General features: G+C 40.1%; 2 protein-coding genes across 3 annotated transcripts in view; one reads left to right on the top strand and one right to left on the bottom strand.

Annotated features, from left to right (window-relative positions):
- Positions 1 to 4398, bottom strand: part of THBS4 (thrombospondin 4) — a 74846-nt gene extending 70448 nt beyond the window's left edge. Inside the window, exon 1 of the mRNA XM_070743231.1 lies at positions 4192 to 4398. The gene's annotated coding sequence lies outside the window, so the exon portion shown is untranslated. The remainder of the gene's footprint in view (positions 1 to 4191) is intronic.
- Positions 4399 to 4455: 57 nt separating this feature from the next.
- MTX3 (metaxin 3) overlaps positions 4456 to 17548 on the top strand; it is a 28483-nt gene continuing 15390 nt past the window's right edge. The window contains exons 1-4 of one of the 2 annotated variants that reach the window (XM_070743232.1): positions 4456 to 4634; positions 8375 to 8444; positions 9881 to 9957; positions 13508 to 13600. In XM_070743232.1, coding sequence (XP_070599333.1) covers positions 4554 to 4634; positions 8375 to 8444; positions 9881 to 9957; positions 13508 to 13600 — 321 coding nt within the window. In that variant the 5' untranslated portion in view covers positions 4456 to 4553. The remainder of the gene's footprint in view (positions 4635 to 8374; positions 8445 to 9880; positions 9958 to 13507; positions 13601 to 17548) is intronic. The other variant, XM_070743233.1, reaches the window with a different exon arrangement.

Raw genomic sequence — 17548 nt, 5'->3', positions numbered from 1 at the left:
GAGCCACACGGAGGCGAAGACACGGTGCCCGGCCACGCTCCGCCTCCCGGGAGCCCAGCTGAAAACAAAACGGCTCCAAAAATCGGCTGGGCTCCCGGGAGGCGGAGCGTGGCCGGGCACCGTGTCTTCGCCTCCGTGTGGCTCTGCAGCGAAGAGGAAACAGTCGCGCACCGCCTCCCGGGAGCCCGGCCGACTTTTGGAGCCGTTTTGTTTTCGGCCGGGCGGAGGCGGCGCGCGGAGGCGAAGACACGGTGAACGGTGCTTCGAGACCTCCCCGCCTCCTGAAGCGATTCCCATAGCCTTCCCAAAGGCTCGGAACCGCCAACGCTCCTCCGGTGCCGCTCCGCCTCCTAAACCTGCGCGGTGGAGGCGTCCCCCGGCCCAGCACTCCCGGAGGCCGAAAGGCGCGGCTCTCTTCAGGGTTGGGAAGAGGAGAGGCGGCGACAGAGGCGGGACACTTTTGGTGAGTATATCGCCGCCCCCCCTCTGCTCCAGCGCCTCCCCCCCCCCCCTGCCTGCAGCTTCGCTCCATAAGACGCCGCTGATTTTTCATCCTACTTTGGGAGGAAAAAAACTGCGTCTTATGGAGCGAAAAATACGGTACCTCTGTCTCTCTATTGTATCTGCAACCTGGTTAATGGGGTAGGATCACAAAGAACCCTGATTTAAGTTCATCCTCAAACATGGAAGCTCATTGGATGACTTTGAACCAAATGCTGTTTGTCAGCTCCATTGATTCATTCATTGTGAACAAAGAGTGCTGTGTGTGTGGCCTTGACTTTCTGGAGGAACGGCAAGTTATAAATCTACTGAACTGAACAATCCTTACATCTTATATCCTTACAATCCTTAACTTGTTAAAGTAAAACATTTTTTCAAAGACTTTGGAAAAGAAAAAGAGACTGATAGTTCTTGGGCACTAGTGATTGATTGATTCTATTTTTATGCCACCCTTCTCATTAGACTCAGGGCAGCTTACAACATGTTAGTAATAGCACTTTTTAACAGAGCCAGCATATTGTCCCCACAATCCGGGTCCTCCAAATGATTTTGTATGTTCTTTACTTGCTGCACTACTAAGGTTGGGAATTTCTGTATCCATAGGGGAGAAAGCATAAACTAAAAAATAGCTTTAGGAACAGAGGGTTTATTGAAACTACAAAATATTTTAAATTATTCTGCAAAGATCATAAACAGTAACACTGACTCAACAGGACAATTTGCAAAGAAAACTATATGTGTGCCTTAGAATAGTTATTTTTCTTCTATTCCTAGGGATACCAAATATCTTCCCCAAGATCTTCTTTTAAATTTGCAGAATATTTTTTCTGAAGGACTGCTTTTTTAAAAAACAGTAGGTTTTGAAAACTTTACATGTTCATTTAGTACAGAACTTGTGGAATGGTGTTCTTGAGGTGCATACATTATCCCTACCATAAGATGTGTTTGGCTTAGTTCAGTGTTTCTCAATTATTTTCTCTTATGCCCCCCCACCCCCAGGAAGAAGTGGCTTATCAGCGTGATTGGAGTATAATGTATTTAAATGTCTTAATTTATTTGGTTTCATGCTGTCCACTGCCAACATTATTAGACACAGTAAACATACTGGTCTTTTGTCGTCTCCCATCATAGTCACAGTGAGGTCAAGCACTACATATCTTTCATCATATTTACTTATCTTAGCTTTCAGGAGACTTATGTTTGTTTCATTATCTCCATCTCTCTCCTCCTTTCTTTTCATCTCTGTTAAATATTTTTCCACGGTGTCTCTTAAGGGTTTGTGATATGCACTTCATATCTCCTACTCTGTGATGTGCGCTATTGTTTGGTGCAAAACCCCCCTACTCCCTGTGGCAAAAAAAGGACATGTTCCCCAGGGTCACCCCCCCCCCCCCAGCATCACTACACACACACCCACGGGGGCCCACTATTTGAGAAACATTGGCTTAGTTGAGCAATCCAGGGTATTATAGTTTATTTGTGAAACAAATTGTGGGGTTTTTTCAACAATCTATGTTTAAACACTGAACATTTAAACAATAATGGCTTAAAGATCAGCACATTTTGAAAATCCAAGTTCATTTTCCTGAAGTTCCAAAGCTGTAAGATTTGTGATAATCATTCTATGTAAAGAATTCCAGATAAAATTGGGAGAGATAATAAGATGAAGTGTTATGTTTAAGCACTGTACCAACATTAGGATAAGCCGTCGGGGAAAATCAAGGGAAATTGTCAAAACCATTAAAAAGTGAAACAATATTTTGGACATGTGATGCGACACCCAGAAAAATAAGGCATACTTCATTTAATATTCCAGGAAAATATTGAAGGCAAACAAAGCTGGTCCAGGCAGAAGAACATAATGGCTTCAAAATCTAAGGGATTGATTTGGACAAAACCAAGCAGCACTTTTTCATGTGGTTGTTAATAAAAATATGATTGCCAACATGATCGCCAATGTCCGATGACAGATATTGCACAAGAAGACTGACATTGGGAAGAGCCAGTGTCTAATCATCCTCAGACAAGGAACCTCAGTGTACCAAGCATTATCTCAGTCTCATCCATTATTTTTCAAGCTTGGCTGGAGAATTAGGAGATTGGAAGTCCATCCATCTTAAAGCTACCTATTAGGTTTAACCTATATGTAGGATAAAACTGAAAGAGAAAGTGATACATATTAACTTCAATGCCTGGGGAAAATAAACTTAGTATCACCTATTTATTGTTTTAGCCTTTGGGGGGGGAGCATAAATCAGTAATAATCACTATTTAAAGCCAAATAATGACACTTGTTAAGGTCAACATTTTTAAGAGTACAGTATTAAGAAATACTGTATCTGAGTACTGTTTCTTGTGAGAAAGCTGTAAGTAGTCAATGAATAAGTTATTAATTCAATGTTTTTGTTTTAAAAACCTTAAGTATTTTGTATTGTCAAGAAAGTTTCCTCCTTAACTGCAGAAAACTGAATCTGGGAGTGTTAACCCACAACCTTAGGTCAGTGATTCTCAACCTCAACCCCTTAATATAGTTCATGTTGTGGTGAACCCCAACCATAAGTCTAGTGCTAATTCCCCCCCACCCCAGAGCTTTAAGCTGATTGGCAGCAAGGTCAGTGGCCCACCCCCACTGTACACACCTGATTGGTTGGATTGTAAAAATAAGTTCCAAGGTGCTAGAATAGAAGCTTTAGTTCCTAACACAATGGGAAATTTGTCTTTTCCCATGGCCTTAGGCATCCCTGTGAAACAGTCATTCAACTTACAAAAGGGTGCCGACCCCTAGGTTGAGAACCACTGCCTTAGGTGGAGAAGGCCTTAGCTGGAAGTACGATGCCAATCTATGCATGCTACCAGGTTTTCACTATTATTTATTTCACTAACATTGTTTTGCACCTGAAATATGAATTTATCCAAAATGAAGCTCCTGGAAAGGTTTTTGCATAGTAGTAGTAGTAGTAGTAGTAGTAATAATAATAATAATAATAATAATAAATTAGATTTGTATCCCGCCCCTCTCTGAAGACTCGAGGCGGCTCACAATAATAACAGTATACAATATAACAAATCTAATATTAAAAATTATCTAAAACCCATCATTTAAAAATCATACAACACAAGCATACCATACATAAACTATATAAGCCCGGGGGATACTGTATATCTGTTCCCCCATGCCTGGCGATATAGGTGGGTCTTGAGCAATTAATGAAAGGCAAGGAAGGTGGGGGGCAGTTCTGATCTCTGGGGGGAGTGGGTTCCAGAGGGCCGGGGCCACCACAGAGAAGGCTCTTCCCCTGGGGCCCACCAGACGACTGTCTCTTGACAGTGCCAATAGTTCCCTCCTGGACCCAGAAAATTGTGAAGTGCAGCTTTCCCCACCAACTACACTGCTAAAATAAATAAATAAAGGGAACACTTAAACAACACAACTCCATGTAAATCTACAGAGTCTACAGAAAGGCGGCATACAAATTCAATAAATAAATAAATAAATAAATAAAAATTCTGTGAAATTAGACAGTCCACTTAGGAAGCAATACTGACTGACAATCAATTTCACATGCTGTTGTGCACATTCAACTTTGTACAGAACAAAGTATTCAATGAGAATATTTCATTCATTCAGATCTAGGATGTGTTCTTTGAGTGTTCCCTTTATTTTTTTGGAGCAGTATACTTTTCACGTACGTTGAACTTGAACACTCCATCAAAAGAAATGCTGGCTGGGGAGAGAAGTGAAGGAGAAGCGCCGTCTTGTTTTTGGAGCGCCAAGAAATCGGGTGACACCGCAGCAAAAAGATTCAAAACACGACGACGTCACTGCTCCCATTTGTGATCGCCCATATTTTGCACCCCAGAACTTAAGCGCCCGACTTTCTTAGAACGGCCGATAAGGAATTCCCGCGCATGCGCGCGAACTGTTGATTCGGCCACGCGCTTCAGTCGTCCGCCGACACCAACGGTCATAATGCGCAAGCGGCAGCCTACGGCGAGGCGAAGACAACTCGCGGGGCGGGGCTTGGCGAGGCCAAAGGTGAACGGTGTCAACAATGGCGTCTTCAATGGAGCTGAGTTGCTGGGGCGGCGACTGGGGCTTGCCCTCGGTGCACGCCGAGTGCCTCGTTGTCATGGTAACGGGAGTCTGGCCCGGTCACGCGAGCGAAGGCCTCTTGTGGGGAGGAGGGAAACGAAAATTTGCTGCTATGGATGATAGAAGGCGACATGCTAACAAAAACGGGAGGGATGTCCGGTTCTGGCCGCTGCCAGAACCGGCCCGTTGGGCACACGCTCGCCGACCTTGGAGTAGAACTGGGGAAACGGAACTACCGGTAGAACCGTTCTTGGGTTGCCTTCCCCAGAAAGTTGAAACGAGTCTGCAATAAATGGGGCATCAGTTCTGGAGGGAAATAAAAATGGATTTTAAAATTGCGGCGTTAGTTTTCGGGGTCTATAGCTCGGTGCATCGCAGAGACAGGCTATAATATCTCCTAGATTAAGTAATTAGAAATTGCCTTTAATGCTGGTATTTATTTATTTAATAAAGTTTTAATTGTCTTTTTTCATTTAACAAGTTTCCATACTTTATACATAACTGCTCATTCTATTATTTACATGTCTATTTGCATACCATTACATTCAAGTTTAAGAATATTTCATACATAATATTTACACATCTTTTCATTCAAATCCTTATACAGTATTCCATATTTTTCAAATATACATTTTATTAATACTCCTTCCCTCCTCTGGTTTTCTCCACAACAATCACCCTGTGAGGTGATTTGGCTGACAGAATGGGTGACTGGACCAGTCATCTAGCTGGCTTTCATGTCTAAAATGGGACTAGAATTTATAGCCTCCTGGTTTATCTTAACCACTAGACTAAACTGGATTCATTTTATTTTATTTTATATATATTTATTCTATTTGTCAAACATGTATAGGATAGTAGTAGTTTGTATAAACATAAGTAAAAAGAAGTAACGACAAAAGAGGACAATAGGACAGTTGGATAGGGACGGTAGGCACAGTGGTGCACTTATGCACGCCCCTTACAGACCTCTTAGAAATGGAGAGGTTGATTGTAGACAGTCTAAGGTTAAAGTTTTTGGGTTTGGGGGAAGAAACCACAGAATCAGGTAGTGAATTTCAGGCATTGGTCACTCTATTGCTGAAGTTGTACTTTCTGCAGTCAAATTTGGAGTGGTTTACATTTGGTTTGTATCTATTACGTGCTTGTGTATTGCTGCAGTTGAAGGTGAAGTAGTCATTAACGGGAAGGACATTTTGTTATATGATTTTATGAACTACATTTAGATCAGATCGGAGGCAATGTAGTTGTAAATTGTTTAATCCCAGTATTTCAAGCTTGGTGGAATAAGGTATTTTGTTGAGAGTAGAGGAGTGAAGGACTCTTCTTGTGAAATATTTCTGGACTCTTTCGATTGTATTAATGTCTGATATGCATTGCGGGTTCCAGTCAGGTGAGCTGTATTCCAGAATTGGTCTAACAAATGTTTTGTAAGCTCTGGTTAGCAGTGCAATATTGCCAGAGAAGAGACTACGTAAGATTACATTTACAACTCTTAGTGCCTTTTTGGCAATGTTGTTACAGTGGGCTCTAGCACTTAAGTCATTGGATATGAGTACTCCAAGGTCTTAGACAGAGTGGGGGGGGGGTCATCTACAAGTTCGTTTCCTCCAGGTTTGTATTTTGTATTCTGATTCTTTTTGCCAGTGTGTAAGACAGAGCATTTGTTGGTTGAAATTTGAAGTTGCCAGTTGTTTGACCATTCTGCTACATGATCAAGGTCTTTTTGAAGAGTAGCAGTTGTAATTCGTTATCCCATCATTGAGATGGTTTCTGTAAGGACATACAGTATATTGAGACAAAAGTCAATCAAGTTATGGTCACTGTTGGAAAAGGGTTCCTTTATTTGTAGTCTGGAAATTGAGTGTAAGCTGTTGCAGAAGATTAGATCAAGACAATTCTTGAATCTAATATTGTCTGTTACTAATTGATCTAGCCTTAGACTGGTAATAGCATTGTAAAGGGTTCAGTTTATATGAGGTAGGTTTAGGTCACCAAGAAATATAAGAGGATGTGCGTAGGAGACTGCCCATGTTAGTAGTGAGGTTAGCTTTTTCGCATGTGTGATGTCATAATCAGGGGCTCTATAACATAGTAGGAAGTAAAGTGTGGTATTTAAGGTCTGTTCACAGATGATAGTTTCTGGAAGATCGAGTTTATTTTTAACTTACACCTTTTTAGGTTCAGTGATTTCTTATAGAAGATTGCAACTCCCCCTCTATGGGTTTCATGACAGAATAGAACAGAACATAATTCTTTATTGGCCAAGTGTGATTGGACACACAAGGAATTTGTCTTGGTGCATATGCTCTTAGTGTACATAAAAGAAAAAGATACATTTGTCAAGAATCATGTGGTACAACACAATGATTGTCATAGGGGTCAAATAAGCAATGAAGAAACAATATTAATAAAAATGTTAGGATACAAGCAACAAGTTACAGATAGGTAAACATGAGAGTCTCTTACTGTGATAATGGAGTCGGGGAAGAGTTGGATTTAGCCATGTTTCGCAGATAAATGTAATTTCGAATTTAGCTGTTTTAGCAGTTTTCAGGTATTTTGTTAACAATATTTCTTGAATTCATTAGTTTGCATTTAAAATTAGCAGTGGTTGATATTGAGGAAGTAAGAGGCATGCTAGTTTTGATTTGAGGATGGTGGTTTTGGTTGAAGGTGGATTAGAAGTTTGGATGGTTTAGGTGTTGGTAGTTTGAAGGTTGGATGATGGATTGTGGGTCTTAATTTTGATGCAGCCAGTGCAGTAGTTGATGAATAGGTCAGTTTGTCTTTGGTCTTAACATTTTTTTGGATTTGCTCAGAGTTTGCGGGAGCGGATTCATTGTAGTATGGAGAGGTCAGGACTTGAGCGAAGTTTTTTGGGGTTGGGCTCACTTCTGCTAATAGAGTTTATAGTATAAATTAATTTTTATTTGCTGAGTTCATCTTTGCAAACGACTCTACGGAATTTTGGGGCCACCGAACCATCTCTATACTTAAACTCAGGTCCATCTCTGGAAACTTCAATTATTTCTTTGGCGGGAAATTTTGATGCAATAATGTTCAAATCTGATCTATATCAGGTTCATTTTTGACTTCAAGCTCAAATAGAATAGCGTTATTACGTTTTTGTTTCCGTTCAAAGGTATCTATGATCAGTAAGGATATATTGTTTGGATGGTTGGTAGATGGTTGAGGTAATGGTTATTGTGGTTGTCCATGTGGTTGAGGTAGTGGTTGTTGAGCTATTGATTGAGGTAGTGATTGTTGTATTGGAATATGATTTTGAGCATTTGAATTTCCATTTTCTATGCTGTAATTTTTTTTATCCAAAGATGTGAAACATGCTTCTATGTGTGCTTCTATGCGTGCTTCCATGGAATGTATGTAATTTTGTCTGTGTTTTTATGGTTGTTTCCAAGGTTTGGAATCGTATCAGACATGGTAATTAGATCATCCAGTGTTGATAGAAATGATGGACGGAAATAAAGAAATGTGTTTCTTTGTGTCTGAAATATATTTGCTTTGCTAAATATTTGTTTTAAAAAGCATCCCTTTAAATCTATCTCTCTTCTAATGGCCAATTAATATCCCACTGAAATTCATTGAATTAATGGGTAATTTCCTATTGGTTATTATAGCTTACTATGGCAAGAGCATAACACAAGCATGAACATTAAAATAAATAAACAGTTGCTGTTTTTCCAAGTCATTTTCTCTTTTCTAAAATTTCTGAATGGTACATTATTGAATTGTGTTTCTTTTTTACTTTTATTACAGACTTATGCCAGGTTTTCAGGTGCACCATTGAAAATCAATGTAATAGATAATGCATGGAAAGCACCAAGAGGTATTACTTTAATATTTTAAAAGTTTTGTGGCACATTTAAAGTCAGATCTGGGCATTTTATGTTGTATGCAAATTATCTGGCCCTTTGACTACCTCTTTCTGACCCGTGGTGGGAGGGGGAGGCAATAAAGGGTAGGTGGGTGTGGGGGCTGGCGGGGGATGTGGGTGGCGCCAGCCAACCACAATTATCCTAATTTCTCAGCCTCAGTGTATGTGTGTGTGTATACACATATACATACACATACATACATACATACATCAAGAATTGCCCTAAAAATGCTGGTATACCACCAGCATACCAGGCGTTAAGAAACCAGCAAAGGCATAGGGGGGATGGATCATTAGGGTTAGATGAAGATCTGAACCCACCCACCCCCAATAGGCATAAGGAACAGCCTAATGAAGGCGGGGCAAACTCAAACTGCAGGGGCAAGAGAGCATGCTGGAAGAGCACAGAGACATGGGGGGAGGGAGGTGTAGAACAATGCAGACCCAATCATGGGCAAAAGAGATGGTAGAGGAGACAATGTGTGTACCTAACAAAGGGAGGAATAACAACAAGGAGGAGAAAGTAATGATTAGTACACCCAAAGTAATGCCTCATAACCCTACTCTACCCCCTGGGGAGAGAGAGGGGCAATACGCAAAAGATGAAGAAGGAACAGCAATTCCACCTGTTTACATGACTAAGCTAGCAACAACAAAACTAATTACAGGAGAGAAGGAAGGGTGTGGGCCTGTGATGCAGCCAATGAGCAAATTGAGTAACATTATATAAAAGCTTAGTTAATTTTGGATGGAATCAAAATAAAGTTTCTTTATTCTTGCACCGTATTGCAATGCAAGTGCAGCAAAATATTGAATAAATTGCTTTGATGCAGTTCTGTTGTTTAAAAGAGCGGTCCCCAAACTTTCTGGCACCAGGGACCGGCTTTGGAAGAAAAAATGTCTTCTACAGACTGGAGGGAGGAGTGGTTTTGCATGCAATCTAGATCCCGCACAAGCATAGATGGAACTTTGCTTGCACAGCCCAGTTCCTTAACAGACCATGGACTGATACTGATCAGTGACCTGGGGGTTGGAGACTCCCAGGTTTAAAAATTTAAAACATACCGTAATTGCACAATTCATGCTATGTGTGAATCATATAATAGGACTTAGGTAGGATAATAGATTATCATTCTAGGAACAAAATCAAAACCCATCCAAACTCATCTGATATACTGATATAGTATCACAACTACAATGTGTAAGCATTATTACAAAGGCATGACTTGAATATAAAAATTAAATGACAAGGTGGATTACAATCTGATGTTTCTCAGACTCTAGTTACTGAACTAATCATTATCTGATATAATCAAACTTTAGGGTCTGTTGAGTTATCAATGTAGTTCTTCTGTTTATATGATCTTATCTGATTTAATCTTTTTTAGGTAGTATACCATTATTAATATCAGATGATATTGTTATTTCTCAGCCAGCAAAAATATTAAACTTTTTAAGAAAACAGGTAGGTTTTATAATTACTATTACCTATTTCACTGTGTTTAAAGATTAAGGATGATATACCCTAGATTTGTTTTATGTTTGTTAGTATTGAATTGGTGTCAGTTAATTTAATTTTCTATACTAAATGGACAGTATCAGTAGTAAACTGTTCTTTTTCTGACATAATTATATCAGGTTTAGATTATTACAAACCATAGCTCTATTAGAGGTATAATAGAGAAGTGGATTTTTTGAAACCGAAGATATAGCACATCCATTGATACTAGCTGCATAGCACAAATCCTTTTGCTTTGGCAATTGTAGGCTATAGGATGACAGTGTCACTATCTTTGCTCTTTGCATTGCTATGTGCTTAAATTAAGAAATATGATTTCTTTGAATGAGGGTTTTTTCCCTTTACCTCTTAAGGGTGCCCTGGTTCACTCTCTTCTTAAGAAACCATTGCTGAATTCCACCATACTGGACAATTTTCAGTCAGTATCTAATTTAGCTTTTTTGTATAAGGTGATTGAGAAGATAGTTGCAGATTTAGAAGACATTGGAAGGAATAGTTCATATGGATCCCTTTCAGGCAACACTCAAACCTAGGCATGGGACAGAAATGGCATAGATCATGCTTTTCTTTGATCCCTGATGAGGATGGGATAGGGTTCTACTTCTATCCCATCCTCATCAGTCCCCAAACGTGGCAACTTTAAGACTTGTGGACTTCAACTCCCAGAATTCTGGGAGTTGAAGTCCACACATCTTAAAGTTGCTAAGTTTGAAGACCTCTGCTCAATCCTTTTCTACTTGAGCCCTCTGCAGCCTTCAGCACCCTCAGCCATGGTATCCTTTTATATTGGCTTAGAGGATTTAGAGTGGGCTACAAAGTGTTGTGCTGGTTTGCTTATTTCCTTCAGAGTCAATTCCAGTTACTGGTGATTTGGGAGGAGAGATCCTGCCCTCAGCCTTTACCATGTGGGGTGCTGCAGGGTTTGGTGTTTTCTTCTCTTCTATTCAACATCTACATGAAGCCGTGTGAGAGAGCTTATTCCTCATCCTGATATGAGGTATCATTGGTATGCTGATATACTCAATCATATATCTCTGTCTCTGACAAATTAAGTGACACCATTAATCTCTTATTCTAGTGCATAGAGACTGTAAGGGTCTAGATGGGGGCCGACAGCTTCTGATGAACCGTGGAAAAACTGAGTGGCTTTGAGGATTTACCAGTTCTAGGACATCTTTGGTGCTGGATGGGGTCACACTTCCCCAGATAGATCCATTGTGCAATTTGGAAACCTTTTGGATGCAAATTCTTGCTCAAGTAGCAAATGGTAATTGCAGCGAGGAGGACCTTTACACAGCCGCATGTTGTGTACCAGTTGCACCCGTTCTTAGATCGGGAAGCTCTGCTCATGTCCTAATCACCTCTGGACTGGATTTCTGTAGTGGGGCTGCTCTTCTGAGTATTCAGAAGCTTCAGGTATTGCAGAAGGTATTGCAGTAGCATAAACAATTATCTGCTTCCAGAGCCAATTGATTTTGCAGATCAAGTCTCACCAGCCTCAAGGTTGACTCAGCCTTCCATCCTTCCGAGGTCGGTAAAATAAGGACCCAGATTGTTGAGGGGCACCCTCTCTAAACTGCTTAGAGAGGGCTGTAAAAGCACTGTGAAGCGGTGTATAAGTCTAAGTGCTATTGCTATTTTTAGTAATGACTTTTTAAATAATTCTTTTTATATATTTATTGTTTTATTTTAATGGCTGTATGCTAATCAGAGTCACCTCATGAGATGGGTAGATGACTTAAAAATATGTGTTTAAGAATTCCAAAATGTTAAAGAGAAGGTGGCAGTAAAGTAAATAACTGTGAGTGGGAGGAACCCCAGGTGCTAGTAAAAAGAAATGACTGCTTTTTAACTTGGCTCGAAATGTTTCAGAAAATGTGTTCTTTTTCAAGGGCACTCCTGGAACCTACATGAACAAATTGACAGAGTCAGTTCATGGATATTCTAGAAGTGTCTTTGAAAAAGAACACATTTTTTGAAACGCATCAGGGCAAATAAAAAACATGTTTTATTGGCACACAGAATTCTTCCTCTTTTTTTGTTTAACTTTTCTGCTAACAGAAACTGCTTGCAAAAGTACAGAAGGAGATTAAGTTATCTTGCTCAAATCACAGGCTTCTGCTTAAAGTAAAATTCATGAATGGTGAAGTAGTTAAGAATGGCTGCAGATTGATTTCTACCATAGCATCTGGTCAGCAGAGGGAATTATATTTTGTTTTCCTAGGGAGCCACTCTGAAACTGGATATTGATATGCCTATTCACTATAGAGCCGAATTGTAGTTTCTAAATCCATAATTTCATCAGAATGTTGTGATAGAATGCAATTTGAAATATTTGAATGTTTATCATAGAATAGAAACTAGACATCAACTGCTTTCTTCCTTTTTGTGGTTATAGATTCATGCAAATAATAATCCTGTTGTATACCATCATATATACTATATAGCAGTGATGGCTCAGCTATAGAAAGTGCCCAAGCGGTAATAGTTTTAGGTTGGAAGGATGCAACAAAATGGACAATACAAAATTGGTACCGGTACATGGTGGACACATTCAGTTTGAAATTATGAATACAAAGATGAATATGATTAATGAAAATAAAGTGAAAGAACTGATGGGAAGATGGGTTAGACATTTTATGGTTAGTGGAATTCGAGACCAAGTTGCAAAGAATAAACTGGAATCACTCTATAATTTGTAAATATAGTTATGTTCTTGCTTTAAAATAATATTTAAAAGTACATCCTCATTTTGGTGGAGGGGTCAGAATGAATGATGTTGGGTGGTGGAAGCACGCATCACTGTGCACTGTCTTTTATGTAGTGTATATTTGTTGTTATTAAAAAATTAATAAAATTTATTTTTTAAAAAATACAGCAGTATTTTAAAAAATACAACAGTATATAGTATATAGCAGTGATGGCTAACCTTTTTGTAGTCTTCCAAGCAGATTTCTGTATTGTTCCAAACCTATAGACCAAATCTTGCCAAACTAAAGCAAGCTACTACTTACATTAACATATACTTTTGGAATTATTAGGGAGGAACTGTCTTTATCCTCCTTCATCTCACACAAATTATCTGAACTCAGTTGTCTCTTCTCTAGAATATACACCCTCCCAGATTACATTCCATCATATCTCACCTCATTTAGTTCTATCCAATGGCAATAGAGATGAAACCTTTTTATTGCCCAATGCGTTCTCTAGATCTTTTTAGCTGAAATAATTTTTAAAATAAACACAAACCAGTTGTAGACATCAAGAATACTCAAAAAGCTCCATTGGCTTGCAGTTTTAAAGCAAAAACTGGAAACAATTTTCCATGTTCAGAACATTTCAAACAGGCATTTCAAGTATATAGAAAAAGAAAGAAATGTTATTTTTATTATACTATGTGTTTAATGAAATATAAAATGTGTAACTAACTTCAGTTATTACATCTAGTTTCTTTTTAGAAAATTTGATATAACTCTCTGCTGCCTTTTTTTGGCAGAAATATAATGCTGATTATGAATTGTCTTCAAAGGATGGAGCTGACACACTGGCATATATTGCACTGCTTGAAGAAAAACTACACCCTGCTATGGTAAGAGCCAACTAATCTTTCAACTTGCATTTAACCACAGCACAGTTATTTCCTTTCCATCTTCAAATTATGGCCATTGTCTTCTGCCTGGTCCACACTGACAGACTTAAATTGTACATAGCTGTATCAATGTTAAAATCATGTTTTTCCACTTATTGTGACTTAGCAAGGTATGTTTCACTATCCTTTATATTAGAGATAAAGTCAGGTAATTAGCAGTGTGTTGATTGGATGTTCCACATCTCTCCCTATTGGTTCCCAATAAGCCTCTTCTGTTACCATTCTGCTATTCATTTCCTGCTGGGCTTGAGAGAATTATTTTAATTAATTCCTCACTTTTCTATTGATGTAAATATACTTATCAGGATGGATGCTTATGGTCAAACTCAGCCTAAAGATAACTTTGTATTTTCATTGGATGGACATCTGGCACTACGCAAGGAACCTGCAGGTTGTCAGAACTTGGGGGGATTTGCATTATGGCACTAAAACTATGTCCTTCGTATTTTTGTGAATACTTTTTCTACTGTTCCTCCTGGTTTGCTTAAGGCTATAGTAACATGACAGTGAAATGAAAAACAAGGAATTGTTCTCAGGGAAAACAGCATGGGAATGAGTTGACACTTTACAAATGTCTTATGTCAGAATGGTTTGTTGAAATAACAGCACACAACTGGCCTAAAGCGATCAAACAGAGCCCAGTGTTGCACTCTTTCCATTTCTGCTGCAGGAACGTGAATGGCAGATGTTTCTCCCGACTTTGTAACATGTTGAAAAATGAGGGCTGCAAAGCAGTAGTATTTCGCCAGTCTTTTATCCAGCATGCACTGGAGATACATAAGCAATACTAGAATTTACTAGCGATTCAGAAAAGCCAGGATAATGTTAAGTAATGATCAGTAAATTTCATGTTTATATAGGTTTGCACTAAGATAAGAATCAGCTGAGAATACTTTTAAAAATAGGAAAAGAGAGCTATTATTACATGTGTCAAAGTTAATATTTTGTCATTTTCTCATTGAAATTATGTGCCATCAAGTAAAAATTAACTTTTAGCATCTGCATAGATTGATTTTATCTATGAAAATCTGCTCCTAAACTGGCCGTTCAAGTCTTATCCCTTTTTTATCTTTCTTCCATTTTGCTCAGCATTAGCTCCTTCGCCAGAGTTAGGACTTCATATAATGTATTTAGGGTAGCATAATTTGAGTCTGGTCATTTATGTCTTGAGAAAGAACTCTAGGTTGATTTATTCAGTGAATCTGTTTTGTTTGGGATTTTTTGGCAGTACAGTATGTTGTATTCTTAGGATGCTTCTCCAATGCCAGAGTTCAAAATTGTCAATACGATACTGTTCCTATCCTGCTTCTTCAAAGGCATCGGGAATTCTACTGCTAGCATTATTTCAATTTCTGTAGTATAAACACATCATGGCATCTTTTCAAAGGCCTTCTTAGCCATTCTACCAAATACTAATCTGTAGTGTATTTCTTGTCTACTTGTTCTTTTACTATGGATGGTTGATCTTAAAAGCAGAAAGCTATCACTTCAGTATCTTCATTGTCAATTCTAAGCCTTGTTTTTATACCTGATGTCATAAATTTGGTTTTCTTTTTATTTAATTTTAGTTTTCACTATACAGTGGAACCCCGACATACGAAATTAATTGGTTCCGGAAGGAACCTCGTATGTCGAAGAGCTCGTAGGTCGAAGCATTGTTTCCCATAGGAAACAATGGAAAAGTGATTAATGCGTGCAAGCCCGAGGGCTGAGGGGAAAAGACGTCGGCTGAGGGGTGCCCGGTGCTTCGGAGCCGGCATGGGGGGGCTTTCCATGCTGGCTCCGATCATTTCAGATAGGCGCGCCGATTCTCCGCTCACTCCGGGTGAGCGGCGAATCGGCGCATCTGTTTAAAAAGATTGTAGCCGGCATGGAACATCCCCCCATGCCAGCTACGAGCTTTTCAGACAGGCGTGCCGATTCTCCGCTTTTAGCAGTGAGCGGAGAATCGGCGCGCCTGCCTGAAAAGCTCGTAGCTGGCATGGGGGGATTTTCCATGCCGGCTACGATCTTTTTAAACAGATGCGCCGATTCGCCGCTCACCCGGAGTGAGCGGAGAATCGGCGCGCCTGCCTGAAAAGCTCGTAGCTGGCATGGGGGGATGTTCCATGCCGGCTACGATCTTTTTAAACAGATGCGCCGATTCGCCGCTCACCCGGAGTGAGCGGAGAATCGGCGCGCCTGCCTGAAAAGCTCGTAGCTGGCATGGGGGGATGTTCCATGCCAGCTACGAGCTTTTCAGACAGGCGCGCCGATTCTCCGCTCACTGCTAAAAGCGGAGAATCGGCACGCCTGTCTGAAAAGATCGCCGCCGGTCCGGTGGGGTTTTGCAGCAACCTCCGAGCCCAGGTTGCTCGGAGGTTGCTGCAAAACCCCACCAGACCGGCGGCGATCTTTTCAGACAGGCGCGCTTTCTCGAAAGGGCGGAGAAAGCCCTCTCTCGCAGCCTCCTGGCTGGGAGCAGTTTCGCTGCGAGAGAGGGCTTTCTCCGTCCCTTTCGGGAAAGCCCTCTCTCGCAGCGAAAGTGCTCCCAGCCAGGGAGAGCGTTCAGATCCCCCCACCCCCAGCAGAAAGCGTTCAGATCCCCCCACCCCCAGCAGAAGCCAAGGACTCACCAAGCGCTGGATACGAACGGAGAAGAGCCAGGCTGGTTTGCTTTGCAGAGCCGAATAAAGCGTCACGCCCCCCTGACGCTTTTGGCGGCAAAAGAGCCCAGCATCGCTTCGGAAGCCGCCGAAAGCGTCAGAGGGGCGTGACGCTTTATTCGGCTCTGCATCAGCTCGGAAGCAAAGCAAGCCAGGCCGGCTCTTCTCGGCTCGTATTCCGAATGGAAGCTTGTGAGTCGAGCAAAAATTTCTCTACTCTCCCAGCTCGTATCTCGAGTAGCTCGTAAGTAGAGCTGCTCGTATGTCGGGGTTCCACTGTACTCTTTGACTTTTATTATTAGAGTTTGCAGATTCTTTTCATTTTCAGCTGTCAGGAATAATGTCATTATAATGCAGATTATTGACATTTCTTTCTCCAGTTTTAAAATCACCCTTGTCCCTTTCAACCCAGCTTCCCTTAATATATATCCAGCAAATAGGTTAAATAAATGAAAGGGTACATCCTTGTTTCACTTCTTTGCCAATCTGTTTGGCCGTGTTCTATCCATACTGTGACTTCTTGAACCTGTATATAGGTTTTATATTAGGACAATAAGATATTCTTCATTTTTCTAAGCACATTCCATAGGTTGACATGATCAATGGAACACATACTAATTTTTTGGTATTCTGTGGCTTTCTCAATTATCCAGCATGTCTCATGTTCCTTGGCTTTTTCTAAAGCCAGCTTGAACATCTGGTGTTTGTTTTTCCATTTAGGCTCTAATCTGTGTTTAATGATCAGAAGTATTATTTTGCTAGGATGTGAAATTAAGGATATATGATAGGTGTATGCACATTGTTAAGTTTCCTATTTTTGGTATTGGAATGTAGATTCCCCTCTTCAAATCTATTGGCCACTGTGTCATTTTCCAGATTTGCTGACATAGCTTGGTTAGAACTTTTAGTGATTCTTCTTTTATTGTTTGCCATATTTCTGTGGGAATTCCATTAGTTCCTACAGCCTTCTCACTTGATAATGACCAGAGTGCTGATCTACTATAATTTCATATTCTAATACTCAAATTTGTGTAAATATGGAATATGGTTTAAGGTATTGATGGTAACATTTCTACTGTGGAATATTTCAATATGCTTCTTTAATTTTTTATCTCCTTCAACTCATTTACTATCTGTCCATTGGAATCCTTCAGCATACCAATCTGAGGTTGAAACTTTATTGAGAGATTTTTCACAATATTATCCTTTTTAAATGTCTGCTTCCATCTTCCATGTCTTTACA

This window comes from Erythrolamprus reginae, chromosome 2 (assembly GCF_031021105.1).
Source record: "Erythrolamprus reginae isolate rEryReg1 chromosome 2, rEryReg1.hap1, whole genome shotgun sequence".
Classification (NCBI taxonomy): domain Eukaryota; kingdom Metazoa; phylum Chordata; class Lepidosauria; order Squamata; family Dipsadidae; genus Erythrolamprus; species Erythrolamprus reginae.
Note: the sequence above shows the minus strand (reverse complement) of the source record. Positions and strands in the feature narration are given on the sequence as shown.